Source organism: Aquarana catesbeiana, linkage group LG05 (assembly GCF_042186555.1).
Source record: "Aquarana catesbeiana isolate 2022-GZ linkage group LG05, ASM4218655v1, whole genome shotgun sequence".
NCBI classification, from domain to species: Eukaryota; Metazoa; Chordata; class Amphibia; order Anura; family Ranidae; genus Aquarana; species Aquarana catesbeiana.
In genome coordinates this window covers 523117030-523132762 of record NC_133328.1, presented here as the reverse complement: position 1 = coordinate 523132762, position 15733 = coordinate 523117030, and the positions used below count along the sequence as shown (strand labels likewise).

Below are 15733 nucleotides of genomic sequence, written 5' to 3'. Positions count from 1 at the left end.
CACACGGGCTGAATGTTGGGCGACATCACCAGTTTAATATAAATCGTCCGACATTCAACCCGTGTGTATGGCAGCCAGTCCTACAGAAGCTGGCTGTTTCCTGAGAGCGCTAATCGGAGTGTTCTTTTGGGGGGGGGGTGGAATCGCTGTACTAACATTGTTAGTACAGTGGCTCCGACCAGAGCTGTAAGTGGGGTGTACCAGGCTTAGGTCCTGAGATTTACACTGCAAGAGAGGTGAAACTGTTTCGCCTGTTACAATTAAGGAATACTGTGGTGACAACTGCCTCCAGTCTCTTGATTTGAACAATGAAGGAACTGCAGAAGACTGAGGTCATTACTCCAGCCAGCATCTAGTTGAGGCCGGGTTCACACTGGTACGACAAACGCTCCGACATTGGGTGCTCATGACGCATGACGTGTGAAAATCAATGTTTCCCTATGGGAGCCATCTTAACTGGTCCGACACAAGTCGGTCCGACTTTGAAAATGCTCCCTACACTACTTTTGGTCCGGCTTTGATTCTACTTCAGCCCACTGAATATCACTGAAGTCGGATCGCGGTCTTAACTGATCCGACTTTGGCATGCGACTTGTGCTCTGATCTTGAAGGGGAACTCCATGCCAAATAAAAAAAGACATGGGTTCCCCCTCCAAGAGCATACCAGGCCCTTTGGTCTGGTATGGATTTTAAGGGGAACCCCCATGCTGAAAAAACGGCGTGTCCGCCCCACTCCCCTCTCTCCTGATTGGCTAACAGACTTTGAGAGCCCCTCCTGATTGGACAGGGATGGGGTTCAGGTAAGTTTTAGTTGGGCTGAGGAGGCTGCTGCATATATGCATTAAAATAAAAAACCCTTTGACTTTACAACCCCTTTAATGCCTAAAGATTTCTGTTGCAGGATTTTAGTTCCCCTTTAACCACTTGGCATCCGCGCTATGGCCGGACCTGAATTCACGGGAGGCTGTCGCACGCCGAGTGCGCTGTGATCACCGAGTCGCTGAAACTCGGCTGATCACCGATCCGAGTAAGGGACCGGTCCCGGCCCCTTACCATGTGATCAGCTGTCAGCCAATGACAGCTGATCACATGATGTAAACAAAAGATTGGTAATCGTTTTTTTTTTTTTTCTACTCGCGCTGATAGCGTAAGTAGAAAAAAAGCCAATCACCGGCTCAGATGAGAGGGACAAAGGTCCCGAAGTGGACGAGGCACATCTGCCTCATCTTTGCCAGCTAACAGTGCCACCTATCAGTGTAACAGATCAGTGCCCATTATTGGCACCCATCAGTGCCCATCACTGCCGCCTATCAGTGCCCATCAGTGCCGCCTCATCAGCGTACATCAATGAAGGAGAAAAATTGCCTGTTTTAATTTTTTTTATAACAAAATATTAAATTTTTTTAAATTTTTTTTTTTTATTTTTTAATTCAGCCTTTTTACATTTTTTTTTTAACAAAAAATAAAAACAGCAGAGGTGATCAAATACCATCAAAAGAAAGCTCTATTTGTGGGGAAAAGAATTATAAAAATTTCATTTGGGTGCAGTGTTGTATGACCGCGCAATTGTCATTCAAAGTGTGTCAGTGCTGAAAGCTGAAAATGAGTCTGGATAGGAGGGGGGTTTAAGTGCCCAGTAAGCAAGTGGTTAAAGTGGTTCTCTGCAAAAAAAAAAAAAAAACTTGCATTTTCAGCCTCCAAAATGCTTACTTGAGCCCGATCTCGATCCAGCACTGCCAGAGAGCAGTGGCAATACTCTCTCCCTTTCTTGACTGGGCTCGGCGAGAGCAGTGGGTACCAATGGCTCATGCTGCTGTCAAATCTAGTGGCAGGGGGCAGGACCGAGCTGCTTTGCGTGTGCCAATGGACACACACAGCCCGGCTCGAGATCGAGCCTGCACATGTGCCATTATAAGGAGTAGCTCCCTAAGGTGGCCCAGGAGAAGAGAATCTGGGCTGCTCTCTGCAAACCCATTCCACAGAGCAGGTAAGTATAACCTGTTTGTTATTTAAAAAAAAAATAGCTTTACAATCACTTTAAGATTGCATATTTGCCATGTAGGGACTGCATTTTTTTCAGTGGGTCAGCATACCCAAAGACTTGAAAGAAGAAACATTGAGGCACAAAGAACCAAGGTTCATTAAACACAAAACACATTGGCTGCATTACTTATGTTACACTCATCAGCTTTACATTGATATGTGGTTGTAAACCCTTACAATATACCCAATGAAGGGACTGGCCTCCAGTGATACACAGAGATGAAAGAGATCCTCCTACATACGCTGTACCTGTTTATCTGCAGCCCTCTTTTCTCTACATCTGTTCAAAGTCCAGAATTTTTAAAGCTTGTCTGAGCTGACAGAAAAAAAAGGTGGCAGAAGTCACTCTGCAGAGCTCAGTAAGGAGAGCTCTGAGAGCTGATTGGAGGGAAGAGCCACGCCTCCCTTTACACAGCACACAGGAACAGAGCAGAGGCTGTCAATCAGCTGGAGGTCCCTCCCCTGTCACCTTTTTTTCTCTTGCTGTCAGAAAAACTTGTCGGTGATTCATGCTCATAGCAGAGGAATGAAGCAGCAGTCAGAAATGACACTTCTTAGTGCTCATAATTGATACAAGTGCACCCTATGGAGGGATATGCTTTGTTCATATTTAATGTCTGAGGTTTAAAACCACTTTAAAGTCTATAGTAGTTTGAAGTAGTTTGTTTTACCTGCCCTATGTTTACATACCCCTTTTACTATGCTTGTATTCTTGGTTTCCTGTACTGCATAGAAGGAATGGGTGATTATCCTGCTTATCACCTTTTTATCTTGCTTTCCTGACAAGAGAAATACTGATTATCTTAGACTTTCTAATGGACATTTCTTCACCAAATTGTTCAGAATCTCCCAGATACATGGTGTTCTTGTGTTGCAGCTATGGGGAAATAGTTTTCTTTGTCCTATGAGTGTTCCCAGCTGCAGGCCTTTGTTTTCACAAGGTCTTGCTGATTCAAGTTCCCATGTGTCGCAATAGTAAACAATATTTACTCAGTACAAAATGAATAAGACAAATGTAGGTGGTGTAAGCCATAGTTCAATAGGATAATATGCCAAAACTGCTTCAGTGACCAACATTTTTCTAAGAACACTGTTATGTAAAGTAGGTACAAGTGAATTATCTGACATTTGACACTCTACAAAGAAACCTGGTTCCATGCAGACATTTGCAAAGTTCAAAAATGTATTTCTACACAGAGGCAGCCATGTTTGCCTAGGCTAGGTAGGCCCTGCTTCCTGTTTTTGCAGTGCTACCCAGTGGTTCTTTACGATTATTTGCACAATGTGAGACTGAACCAATAAAAACTTTAAAAATCACTTTGTGGCTAAAATGGTTAATATTTGTAAGAGATCCTGTGTATTCAATAGTATACCTGATTTAAAAAAAAAAAAGGAAATCTACCTGCTTTTTGCGTAGCCAGGGTAGCTGTGGCATTTCAAGTATTCCACACTTCCAGGTGTATGGAAAACCTGTTCTCCCACCACATGCTGCGCGTTCTCTGTTCAGTCACTACAGGACATACCACTGGTGGAAGGAACCATTTCATGCAGCAGGGGACACATGGATTCAACCAGACCAACCAAACACTAAGTATAACTAACGGCAAAACTTTTTTTTGTTTTTGTTTTGGACGGAGTGGAAAGTGATTAGAGAGCCCCTCTCAGTTTTTATTGCTGTCTGAGCCCCCCCCCCAAATATTAAGGAGATTCACCCTCTCCATTTGCCATGTTTACCATTATCATTGAAAGTAAAAGAAAAACCCACATTTTGGCTTGTCCCCAAAAAAGTAATAGATGGGAGAACTTCCAATGGGGAAACTAGTTCTGGTGACTTGGGGGTCCCCAAGAAATTTCTTTTAATGTGCAGAAATTTCATCTCACTTCCTGTTTGGCTTTAGGACAGGAAGTGAAATGGGACCGAGATGGCGTAAAAAAAAAATCTGACGGTTATAACCCTTCCTTGTTCTATCCAAAATGGGGGGAAAAAAAAGTTTTGCCCATAGTTCTAATTTAAAGGGGTTGTAAACCCTCAAGGTTTTTCACCTTAATGCATTCTATGCATTAAGGTGAAAAACCTCCTATGGTGCTGCAGCCCCCGCCCCGAGCCCCCGTTTTACTTACCTGAACCCGATCCTTCGCTGGCCGGCAATGAGCACACCAGCTCTGGTTGGTGTCTCGTGTCCTGATTGGTTAGATTGATAGCAGTGCAACCATTAGCTCCCGCTGGTGTCAATCAAATCCAATAACGTGGCGCTGGGCGGGGCCGAGTCCTGCATTCTGTGAATGGACACTCGATGCAGGACTCGGGAGCCCGCTCGCATGGGTTAGCACCACAGGAGAAAGCTTCTCCAACGTGGACACTCGATGCGGGGAGGAGCCAGGAGCGCCTCTGAGGGACCCCAGAAGAGGCTGTTCGGGGCCACTCTGTGCAAAACAAACAGCACAGTGGAGGTAAGTATGATATGTATGTTGTTTAAAAAAAAATAAAAAAACAAAGCTTTGCAATCCCTTTAAAGTGGTCCAAGAGCAGTGAAGTAGTGGGGTTTGTAGACAAGGACCTTTTGGAAAGTTAAGCGTGTGTGTGTGTGTATATACAGAATCCATTATCCTTCAGCAGGTATGTTTCTTGTATACAAGCATGTGCTTGTAGAGGGCGTCACACTTTAAGAATGCATAAAATCTTGATTACTTGAGGCTCCTCGTTTAACGACCAATTTGTTTAACGGCCTGGTCATTGGAACGAAACCTGGTTGCGAAGTGAGGAGAGCCTCTAAAAAAAAAAAAAAAAAAACACAAAATTACTTCAAACCTAATTCTAGCTAGGACCTTTTTAGGTTAGGGTAGTGGGGAAGGTCTTTATTCCTTTTGCATGAAATCAACTATGGAAAGCCTTTAAATTTAATTTATTTCATTATGTGTTTTAACCTCTGCTGCTCTCCTCAATAGACACCCGATAGAAAGTTGTGGTCAGTTACAAATGAACAGTATTTTAATCACCAATGCAATAGTCATTGTGACTTGACCTCTAACCAGTTCCCATCTGGAGCAATTTTTCGCATACGTGTTAGAAATTGCAGTGTTGGCTATAAAACAACTTCAAACCCACAGAAAATTATATATTTTCTGATTGCAGAGACACAGTAGAATAAGTAGTTACAATTTATGTTGCACAATATTTGTGCAACTCTTTGTCATATCTATATTTTCAGGGAAAAAACACTCAAATTAACTTTATTAAACACAATTTAAAGCAGTATTAAACCCCAAAAACAAACATTTTATTATATTGCGGCTTACCAATTCTTACATGTAATGGCTACATTTGTTTTCTTAGGCTTTATTTCCACCTGGTGATCTGGCCAGTAAGACCGTTTTTTTTCAACAGAACAAGCTCTCCTGCAAATGTATCAGTTAAGAGTGTTGCAACAAATTATGTACCGCTGACAGGGGTGCTTACAATGATCAAATTTTATTTATTAATGTAAAACCTTTATCCCAAAAGAAGAAAAATGTTGTTGTAATTGCTTGTGTAACTGCAGTGTGAGCTGAAGTTTGGCTTCAATTTGTTAGTGTATCTAAATCTGCTAGCCCATCTAACACTCCCCTCCCCCCAGACTTGACAATGCTGCTGTCTGCAGTGCCCCTATGCTACTTCATCTACAGCGGTGGGCACTCTAATACATGAGGTGTGTTACTGGCTGGATCACCAGATAAAAACAGAGGGGAAAAAGCCTAAAAATATATATATATATATATATATATATATCTATATATATATATATCTATATATATATATATATATATCTCTCTCTCTATATAGATCTATATAGATCTATATAGAGAGATAGATATATATATATATATATATATATATATATATATATATATATCTATCTATTAAAATGCAGTCACCACATCTAATGATTGGTAAGCTGCAATATATTAGATTTTTAGTTTTGGGTCTAACACCACCTTAATCCCCATTTTTTTTTTTTTTTTTTTTTTTTTTTTTTTGCCGTACAAAATAAACAAAGGGTAAATAGTGTTGAGTAAATAAATACCAAATGTCAAGCCTCAAAACTGAATGCGTCTCAAAATGTTGCCAGTTTGTTAACCACTTTATACCGGACACTTTCTCCACCACCAATTTTCATATTTCAGTGCTGTTACACTTTGACAATTACTCACTCAGGCAAAACTGTACTTAAATGACATTTTTATAATTTTTTATATTTTTTTATAGACAGAGCTTTTATTTGGCGGCATTTAATCACCACTGGGTTTTTTTTTTTTTTTTAAAGTTTTTGCTAAAAATGGCCACAGGTATCAAATGGTACAGATGCACAGTGATTGGCCATGTTTGTACCATGTGATCACACTGGCCAATCACAGAGATCAACACAATAGTACACAATGACTATGAATGATAAAGCCATTCATTGTGTACAACTGTCATGTGTTCGCTGTGATTAGCAGAGGCCCGGTACAATGATTTGTCATCTGCTGTCTGGTGGACACAGTGGGCAGCAGATCATGCCACAGCAGGTCTCATCCTGGGAGGATATCATATGACAATAGGCTTGGCAGGAAGCATTTAAACCCCTTGAATACCAGCATATTTATTATAAGCGTACCTTGGTAAACAAGGGGTAAAAATAAATGGAAACTACTTTGAAATATTATACAAGCATATATTCCTGGTCCTGATCATCTTTAGCTAGCTAAAACTTCATGTCCTGTCAGTGTCATTAGAGTTGGAAGTTACATTTCATACTCTAAGGGTTTAATTTTAAATTATACAAAGTTGGTTAATTCCTGTGCCATGAACCAGTGGTGGAACTACCAGGGTCGTAGTTGTGACTGGTGTCCCACATGCCATGATCGCCCCCTCTGAAGCAGCTGTCATATCTCCCCGCCGACTTTCTGCACACCTCACTGAAGCTGACCCCTCCTCCTGGGTTCCGATGTTCTCCTGTACACAGACAGGAGGAATATAGAACTGGAAGAGCAGCACTGCTGAGATCTGTGTGTTTTGCTGTATTTAGAGGGGGACAATAGTAACTGGGGAAGGGGGAGGTAATATGAAAATATACCTGGAGGAGTGATAAGTGGGTGGTGAGAGGACAGGGTGCTAGGGGGTGTAGCCACACGGATTTGACACCACACCTTGTAAGTCCTGTCCCTTCCCAAAGCACCCCCAGCACGTGTATGCTCTTACCCCCCCCCAATTAAAGAGATGCGGCCTGCCTCATAGGGGGCAATTGCAGTGCCTGCAACCCTGGCATCCTTTAAGTGATGCGGGGAAAGTGCCCTGGGTGTCCACTCAGAAACATTGGGGGGGTGGTAAGATAATTTGTGCTGCAGAGGATTAGGGGAGTGGAGAGAATTTGTTCCAGTATGGAAAGGACAGGGGTGTATGTACAGGGGTCACAATTGCAGCGTATAGAGGAGGGGAAGTAGAAGTGGCATATAAAGCAACCAATCCCCTCCATTTTCCTCCCTGCCGCTTTTCAGTGGCTGCAGGAGGAAAACTGAGGAAATCAGTTCCTCTATGCCACCCCACTGCCTTTCCTATCAACTTCCTGCTGCCCCCAGGCCCCTGTGTACTCCCTTGTTCCCTCATCCCCTGCCAGCTTCCCCCTCCCATCTCCTGCCAACTGCTATAGGGGATGTGTCAGGATGGAGGGCGGAGAAAGGGCCCTTTCCTTGTCTTTATGATTAGTCAGTGATCCGTATCGAACACTGACTCTGATCATTTATAACTGAGGTATAATAAACTGTTTACTATGCTTCAAATTAGAGCTGCACGATTCTGGCCAAAATGAGAATCACAATTTTTTTTTGCTTGGAATAAAGATCACGATTCTCTCAAGAGTCTCACGGCGTAACATCGTCTTTCATATTATATAAAAAATTGTGCTAACTTTACTGCTTAGTTTTTTTTTTTTTTTTAAATTCACCAAAGTGTATTTTTTTCCCCAGAAAAATTGCATTTAAAAGACAGCTGAGCAAATACAGTGTGACGTAAAATATTGCAACCACCATTTTATTTTCCAGAGTCTCTGCTAAAATTTTTTATTTTTTATCGGCTTCAGCAGTGATTTCTCTGCATAAAAAGACTCGGGAAAATGCTTTGTCAAGATCTCGAGGGGGAAAATATCTTGACAAAGATTAGAAAATGAATCGCGCAGCTCTACTTCAAATGAACTGGAAGATCTGTACAGAGCTATTCCTGTCCAATCATTCTGTGCAGCAGAGATGGAGACTGGGGGCTGTGTCCTCAATCTCCTTTCTCGGTCATAAAGGTGAAACATCAGAGGTCTGTTTAGACCCCTAATATCTCACCAAACCCCTCAACAGGGCTCCTAAATTTAAAAAATAAATAAAATTGTAAAAATATATAAAATAATGGTCATAAATAAAATAAAAAAATAGACTGACTGACACCAGTGGGGGAACTACCAGGGTCACAAAGGTCGCGATCAGGCCCTGGTGTTTAGCCATGGTGGGGGGGCCCTTTAAGTTTTCTTGCATCGAGGCCCTGAAGGTTCTAGCCATGAGCACTTAAATAACTCATTTGGGAAAAAACTTTTTTTCTCCCATTAAGCAGTTTGTGTACTGAGCAAGTTCGTTTTTGCTAAGTTTACATTTACAGACTAGACTTGTTAAATTGATAGGCTGAACTAAAAATGTATAAAGAGATGTTTACTGCAATCATACATTGTGACTGGTTTAATTCAGCTTGTACAGTATGTCTATCTGTGAAGGTGTCCATTAGCACATTCACAAGTTCAGGTATTGTAAAAACAGACTGTCAGGTTTGATGATCCTGCTAAAAGGTTTCTCCTAAGAAGTAACACATTTGTTACTGTTATGCTCGCCTCCTATTGAATTATAGATGTGTATAAATGAACACTATATGCTGCTTTGATTCTAACTTTTTTCCTATTTTTCTTTTTTTTTTTTTTCTTTTGGTTTTCAGTTGCAGTGCAGAACGGTTCAATGCATCAGAAAGATGCAGTAAACGATGATGACTTTGAGCCATATCTAACTAGCCAGACGAATCAGGTTGGTTAAAATCGCAACTTGTGAAGTTGAACGCCTTCGATTTGTTGCTGTTAGTGACTTACAGCCTCCAGCTTATTAATGTTTAAGAGTATGGGAGCAACCCAGGCTTTATCTAGGCTAATTCCATTCCTCAGATCAAAGGTGCCGAGACAAACCAGTTATTAGGGTAGTACATTTTTAATCCTGGAACCACCTTTGGTACCCTGGCTTAGCATGACTGTTTTCCAAAAGGGCTCAGAGTTAGTGCTTTCCTGTTGGTGAGACCTGTAAATATCTGATTAACCTTCTAAGTATTTTGCTTTCCTTTCCTGAAGAGCCTCTTTAAAGCAGTATTGAATCTAAAATCTAATATATTGCAGCTTGCCAATCATTAGATGTGGTCATTGTATTATTCTTCCCTTTGTTTTTCCCTCTGTTATCACCTGGTGATCTGACCAGTAACATGCCACCTGTATTAGTGCGACACGACTTTGGATAAAGGAGCATGGGGGCACAGTAGACAGTTGCATTGTTAATTTGGGGAGAAGGGAGCATAAAGCCCTGACAGCAGGTACCGGACGACTCTTGGTGTCTGTCGTTAGACCGGCTTCTGTTGAAAGGTTATGCTGGCAAACCAGCATTCGATCAGCACTTGCAGTGGGGAGGGTGAGAATTCAACAGCAGGGAAGATCGCCACACCAACAATGCTTCTGTTGGTACAGTAATCTGGCTTTTTTTCTTTCAACCCGCTGGTGAGTATACGCAGCTTTAGGACTCATGCACACTGCAGCTCAAAAACAGCTGCTTTTGCATTTGAGATTTTATTTCTCTGCCTAAAAGCTTGAAGCTTGAGCTTTTTTTACTATTTTGTGAGCATAAGTGTGTTTTTTTTTTCCACACAAACCTTCCCCTTAGCTCTTTTTTTTTTTTTTGCACTTTGGTTTGGTGTGTGTCTGTGGGGGGGGGGTTCTGCTGTAAGCTCATATGCCTGTAGACTCCTGAAAATGCAGTAGTGTACATAGACACATTAGCTAACGTTGAGGGGAGCTTACAGGCAGAAAAAAATGTGAGCTCAAAAGCCTGTAGGAACAGCTTCTTTGAGCTGCTTTTACAGGCATTTGAGCTTTTATTTCTCTGCCTAAAAGCTTGAAGAAGCTTGTGCTTTTTGTGCTCTTTTGCACGTTTTTTTTTTTTTTTTAATTGAGCTTTTTGGAGCATAAGCATTTTTTTTTTTCACAAACCCTCCCCTCAGCTCGTTTTTCTTTTTTCTTAGTGTGTGTTTGAGCTTTTTTGCTCGTTTTCACGTATTTAGGTTGTTTTCTGCTCAAAAGCTCCTCCTCAAAAAACAGAGTTTGGTGGGTTTTTTGTTTCTGCCTGTGAACTCATGTGCCTGTAAACTCCTGAAAAAGACATGGTGTGCATGGACAGATTGGTTAACATGGAGGGAAGTTTCCAGGCAGAAAAAAATTAGAGCTTAAAAGCCTGTGGGAGCCGCTTCTTTGAGATGCAGTGTGCATTAGTCCTTAGATGTACTAGCAGATAAAAGCCAGACTCTAGCTCACACTGCAGTTACAGCAACATTTTTATTTTTTTGAGATAAAGGTTTTATATAAATAAAAGCTGATCATTGTAAGCACCTCTGACAGTGGAAAAACAGACTTTCTGGCTGGATCACCAGATGAAAATAAATAAGACCTAAAAAAGAAAATGAATGCAGCAATCGCATCTAATAATTGTCAAGTTGCAATGTGTTTGATTTTGGGCTTATATCACTCTCTAAAGCTGAATTGAAAAACGTACATTGAGGAGTGCTGATGTGAAAACTACATTTTATGGATCACTAGTTTGCAAGACATATTTGCTCATCCCTTTTAATTGAAACCAGTAATAATCGTTTTAATAATTGAATCGGTCAGTAGGAACTTATATGCCTTTAGCATAATGATTGACAATCTTTTCATTCTCCCAGTGCATGGCAGTTCTATTAAATAATTGAGAGATATTCCTACCACACATCTTACTTTAACCTGATAAAGGGTCTTACAAGGCTCCGAAATAATGCAAAACATAATTTAACCTTGATCACACAATGCTGGGCCTTCCTTGACTGCTGGAAGCTGGTTCAACCCTTGCCAGGAGTTGAGGGGACTGCTCTGATGTGTGCAGGACTTGCCATGTTTTAGCAAATCTAGAATCTGTTAGCATGGAAATGTGAAAGCTGCCTTTCTCTCCTATCCTGTCTGTACTACATTGTAACTGACTTGGTCTCTGGATGCCTGAGATGCACATTCTTGCTCCAAGTTAATGATTCACTTAGTAGTTGAGGAAAGATAAAGTGGTTGTCGCTGAAAGTAAGCTTTAAAGCAGAACTAAAGGGGGTTAAACCTACTTTTCCAATGGTCCCTTGAAAGCATCTCCTCTGTGCTGGCTTTCAGCCATCTGCATTGGCTGGTGCGGGATCACATCACTCCTGTGCCGTAGGCAATCAGTCTGGAACTCGAAGACCGGCCCGGAGCTGTAAGCTGAGCTGCGTATGCTCAGCTCTGTTTACAGCACCAGAGAAGACAGCGAGCAGATGGGGGAAGTTTAGTGCAGAAGATACATTGCAGGTCTCTCATGCAATAAAAGCCTGCCTGCTTGCCATTTGGTACAGTGGAACTTCAGTTCTGCTTTAAATAACAGATGTGCCTGTAAACAAGAATAGATAAAGCTCCTGCCACTAAATGACTTTTTCAACTGTAGGAATTGCTGTCTATAGTCTGCTCAGAAATCAACACTTCCAGGAGTGTCAATCTTCTGTCCCCCACCTCCCACACTGCACTCAATGGTTCTTCCTACCAAACCCTGCATTATTACAAGACTCTGTAGTGACGTAAAGATGGGTTAGGAGGAACCACTGGAGGGGGGGGAGGCCCACAGTAGATTGACACTCATGGAGTGTTGGTTTCTGAACAGACGTGTCAGTAATTTCTTTTAATCAAAGCATTGTCCAGTAGAGAGGTATTTACTGTCTTCTTTACAGGTACAACTGTGTTTTTCTACAGAGTATCTATGAATCAAAGCCCTGGTACCTGCACCCTCAAAATTAAGTCAGCATAGAAAGCACCCATTTTTTAATTCTGTAAAATCTATAATGCGCTATGTTGGTTTAATAAAGTAGTTATGCTCAAGCAAGCCTTGGTATAATCTTTTCAGTTTGCATGTCATGTTACCAACTTTTTTGGTTGACAATAAATTAACAGTATTAGAAAAACATATGCTGAGTCTTTCCTGTACATTGCCATTAAAACTACCAGTTGCATGCAATACAATTTATAATATATAAAACAACATAGCAGACCTCCCTTTTTTCGAAGTGTCTGGCCTGAGACTTATGTTAATGAACAATGTAAGGATTTCTAAAGTTATTCAGTATATTCACTCTTCTGACGTCTGTGTGATCACATAGATCTTCAGTTTCCTCCCTGAACTGCTAATGTATAAAGAAAACCTGTATCACCTGCTTGTACTGTGGACATAATTTCAAAAAGCAGCCTCTTTTTGTATACAGAGTACTGTGGACATGCAAGCCTGAAATACCTACTTTTTGTAACTTCAACTTTTGTAGGTATTAAACCTGTTACAAACCTAGGGAATTTAGACTGAGCATGTGACTTAAAATAATGCACAGGGGTTTATTTAAGGCAAATCCACTGTGCACTACAAGTGTGAAGTCGCTGTAGATTTGAGGGGAAGCTCTGCTGATTTTTATCATCTAATCATGTGCAAGCAAAAATGCTGTTTTATCTTCCTTGCATGTCCCCCTCGGATATACAGGGACTGCAGTTCGAAGTTCACAGTGGATTATCTGCCTTTTTTTTTTTTTTTTGTGCCCCATTATTGGTGTCAATGAGGAATATAGTGCCCCATTATTTGGTGTTGGTGGGGAGGAATATAGTGCCCCATTTGGTGTTGGTGGGGAGGAATATAGTGCCCCATTATTTGGTGTCAGTTGGAGGAATAGTGTCTTATATCAGTGGGAGGAAAGGTACCCCAAGGGCTGGATAAAGAGTAAAGGCCCGCAGTTTGGAGACCACTGTTCTAGAAACTAAGGCTCCTTTCACACAGGCTTGTCCATTTGACGGACTCCGCCTGCTCAGCAGGCAGATGACAGGTCCGTCTCTGCTCACTATACTGAGACGTACCTGTCAGAGTCCCGCTCTCCTCTATGGGGAAGTCGGATGAAAATGGACCGCCTTTCCATTTTCATCCGATCCGCCAGATGCATGGAAAATAGGGCCACCAATTGTCAGGATTTGGCAGACAGAATCAGATTGGATAGCTGCTGGTGTCCGCAGACATGTCACGGCTGACATCCACTGCTCCATAGGGGTGAATGGAGCACCTGATCGGGTTCGCCTGAAAAACTGACAGGTGGACCTGATCAGAAAGCCTGTGTGAAAGGGGCCTTAATGAATATTTTACTTTAGTAGCATTTCAAAATCAACACATGATACTGGTATGATTGGGATTCGATTGGCAATCAGTGTTTAGTGTCCAGGCCCCTTTAAATTTTCTCTAATGGAGATCACTTGAGTCCAGGCATACCGGGATATCCTGCTAAACAAGGCGTGATTTTGTTTTAAAACTTTTTATTTTTTTTATTTTTATGTTTTTATATGATCAAAACTGTCTAAGCCCTTTCAAGTAATATTTAATAGGTTTTGGTGATTGTTTGTGGCTATTTACTGTTTTACACACATGCCTTAATTTTGTCCAATAAATTTAGACCTACCTTTTGTTTTCTGTTGCAGAGTAATAGCTATCCACCAATGTCAGACCCATACATGCCTAGTTATTATGCTCCATCCATTGGATTTCCTTATTCCCTTGGTGAGGCAGCATGGTCAACTGCTGGAGACCCACCAATGCCGTACTTGTATGGACAGATGAGCAATGGAGAACACCACTACATACCGGATGGAGTGTTTAGTCAGCCTGGAGCTTTGGGGAACACTCCTCCTTTCCTAAGCCAGCATGGGTTTAATTTTTTTCCTGGGAATGCAGATTTCTCCACATGGGGGACAAGTGGATCTCAGGGACAATCAACACAAAGTTCTGCATATAGCAGCAGCTATGGATATCCTCCTAGTTCCCTTGGTAGAGCCATTGCTGATGGACAAGCTGGTTTTGGCAGCGATACTCTGAGCAAAGTTCCGGGCATTAACAGCATTGAGCAAGGAATGACCGGACTGAAAATCGGTGGCGACATGACAGCTGCTGTGACAAAAACAGTTGGGTCAGCATTGACTAGTGCAGGGATGACTAGTATAGCTGCAAACAGTGTGCCCCCAGTTAGCAGTTCAGCACCGAAGCCAACCTCATGGGCTGCCATTGCTCGAAAACCAGCGAAACCTCAGCCTAAACTAAAACCCAAGGGTAATGTGGGTGTTGGTAGTACTGCAGTTCCTCCCCCGCCTATAAAACACAACATTAATATTGGAACTTGGGATGATAAGGGGGCTGTTGTAAAGGCCCCACTAGCTCAACCAGTTATGCCACCTCAGCCTGTAATTCAACAGCCTCAGCCATTAACTCAACCTCTACCAATGGTGCAAAACCAACTGCCTCAACAGCAGCTACAGCAACAACCACAGCAGCAACAAGGACCTCAGCAGCAGGCCCCAACACATCAGGTGCAGCAACAGCTTCAAAACCGCTGGGTGGCACCTAGGAACAGGGGAGTGGGCTTCAATCAGAACAATGTCTCTGGGAATGAGAACTTTAGCTTAGGTGTTGTGCCTGTTAGCTCCTCACCTTCTGGTGTTGAGGTTCACCCTGTACTGGAGAAACTGAAGGCCATAAACAACTATAATCCCAAAGACTTTGACTGGAGTCTTAAAAACGGGCGAGTGTTTATAATCAAAAGCTACTCTGAGGATGACATTCACCGTTCTATCAAGTACTCAATTTGGTGCAGTACTGAACATGGCAATAAGCGTTTGGATGCTGCTTATCGATCTTTGAATGGGAAAGGCCCACTTTATTTACTCTTCAGTGTAAATGGAAGTGGACATTTTTGTGGAGTTGCAGAAATGAAGTCTGTAGTGGACTACAATGCATATGCTGGAGTTTGGTCCCAAGACAAATGGAAGGGAAAGTTTGAAGTGAAATGGGTCTTTGTGAAAGACGTTCCCAATAACCAACTGCGACACATTCGTTTGGAAAACAACGATAATAAGCCTGTTACCAACTCAAGGGACACTCAAGAGGTACCCCTAGAAAAAGCCAAGCAAGTTCTTAAAATTATTGCAACTTTCAAGCATACAACCTCTATCTTTGATGACTTTGCACATTATGAGAAGCGTCAAGAAGAGGAGGAAGCCATGCGTAGGGTAAGTGGCTGATCAGTTTGGGCTTTTTGACTACATTATGTGGCTGTGTGCTCCCAGAATTCCTTTTATTTTGGGACCACATATTGAGCTGTTTAACACGCCATTCTCAACATAAATGCTGTTAGCAGATGTCCCAAACTTTAGCCAGTGGCATTAAATGTCCCTGATCTATACATAATTGTTCTTAAAGATGAAGTTCACCATAAAACTAAAATCTGTAAATCTACTGGCATCAACAATTAAAGACTTGCCTATCTAGCCCTGTAAAA

The 15733-nt window shown here is 41.8% G+C and overlaps 1 protein-coding gene across 1 annotated transcript; it reads left to right on the top strand.

Annotated features, from left to right (window-relative positions):
* Positions 1–8961: 8961 nt before the first annotated feature.
* LOC141145208 (YTH domain-containing family protein 3-like) lies at positions 8962–15491 on the top strand. The gene is made up of 2 exons (XM_073631700.1): positions 8962–9111; positions 13884–15491. Exons 1-2 carry the CDS (start codon positions 9046–9048, stop codon positions 15474–15476), a joined length of 1659 nt encoding a protein of 552 aa, XP_073487801.1. The 5' UTR covers positions 8962–9045; the 3' UTR covers positions 15477–15491.
* Positions 15492–15733: the final 242 nt, after the last annotated feature.

Coding starts and splice junctions, on each gene's coding strand:
- LOC141145208 (XM_073631700.1), top strand. CDS start 9,046: ATGCATCAGAAAGATGCAGTAAACGATGATGACTTTGAGCCATATCTA. Junction 9,112..13,883: donor TAACTAGCCAGACGAATCAG/GTTGGTTAAAAT, acceptor TTTCTGTTGCAG/AGTAATAGCTATCCACCAAT.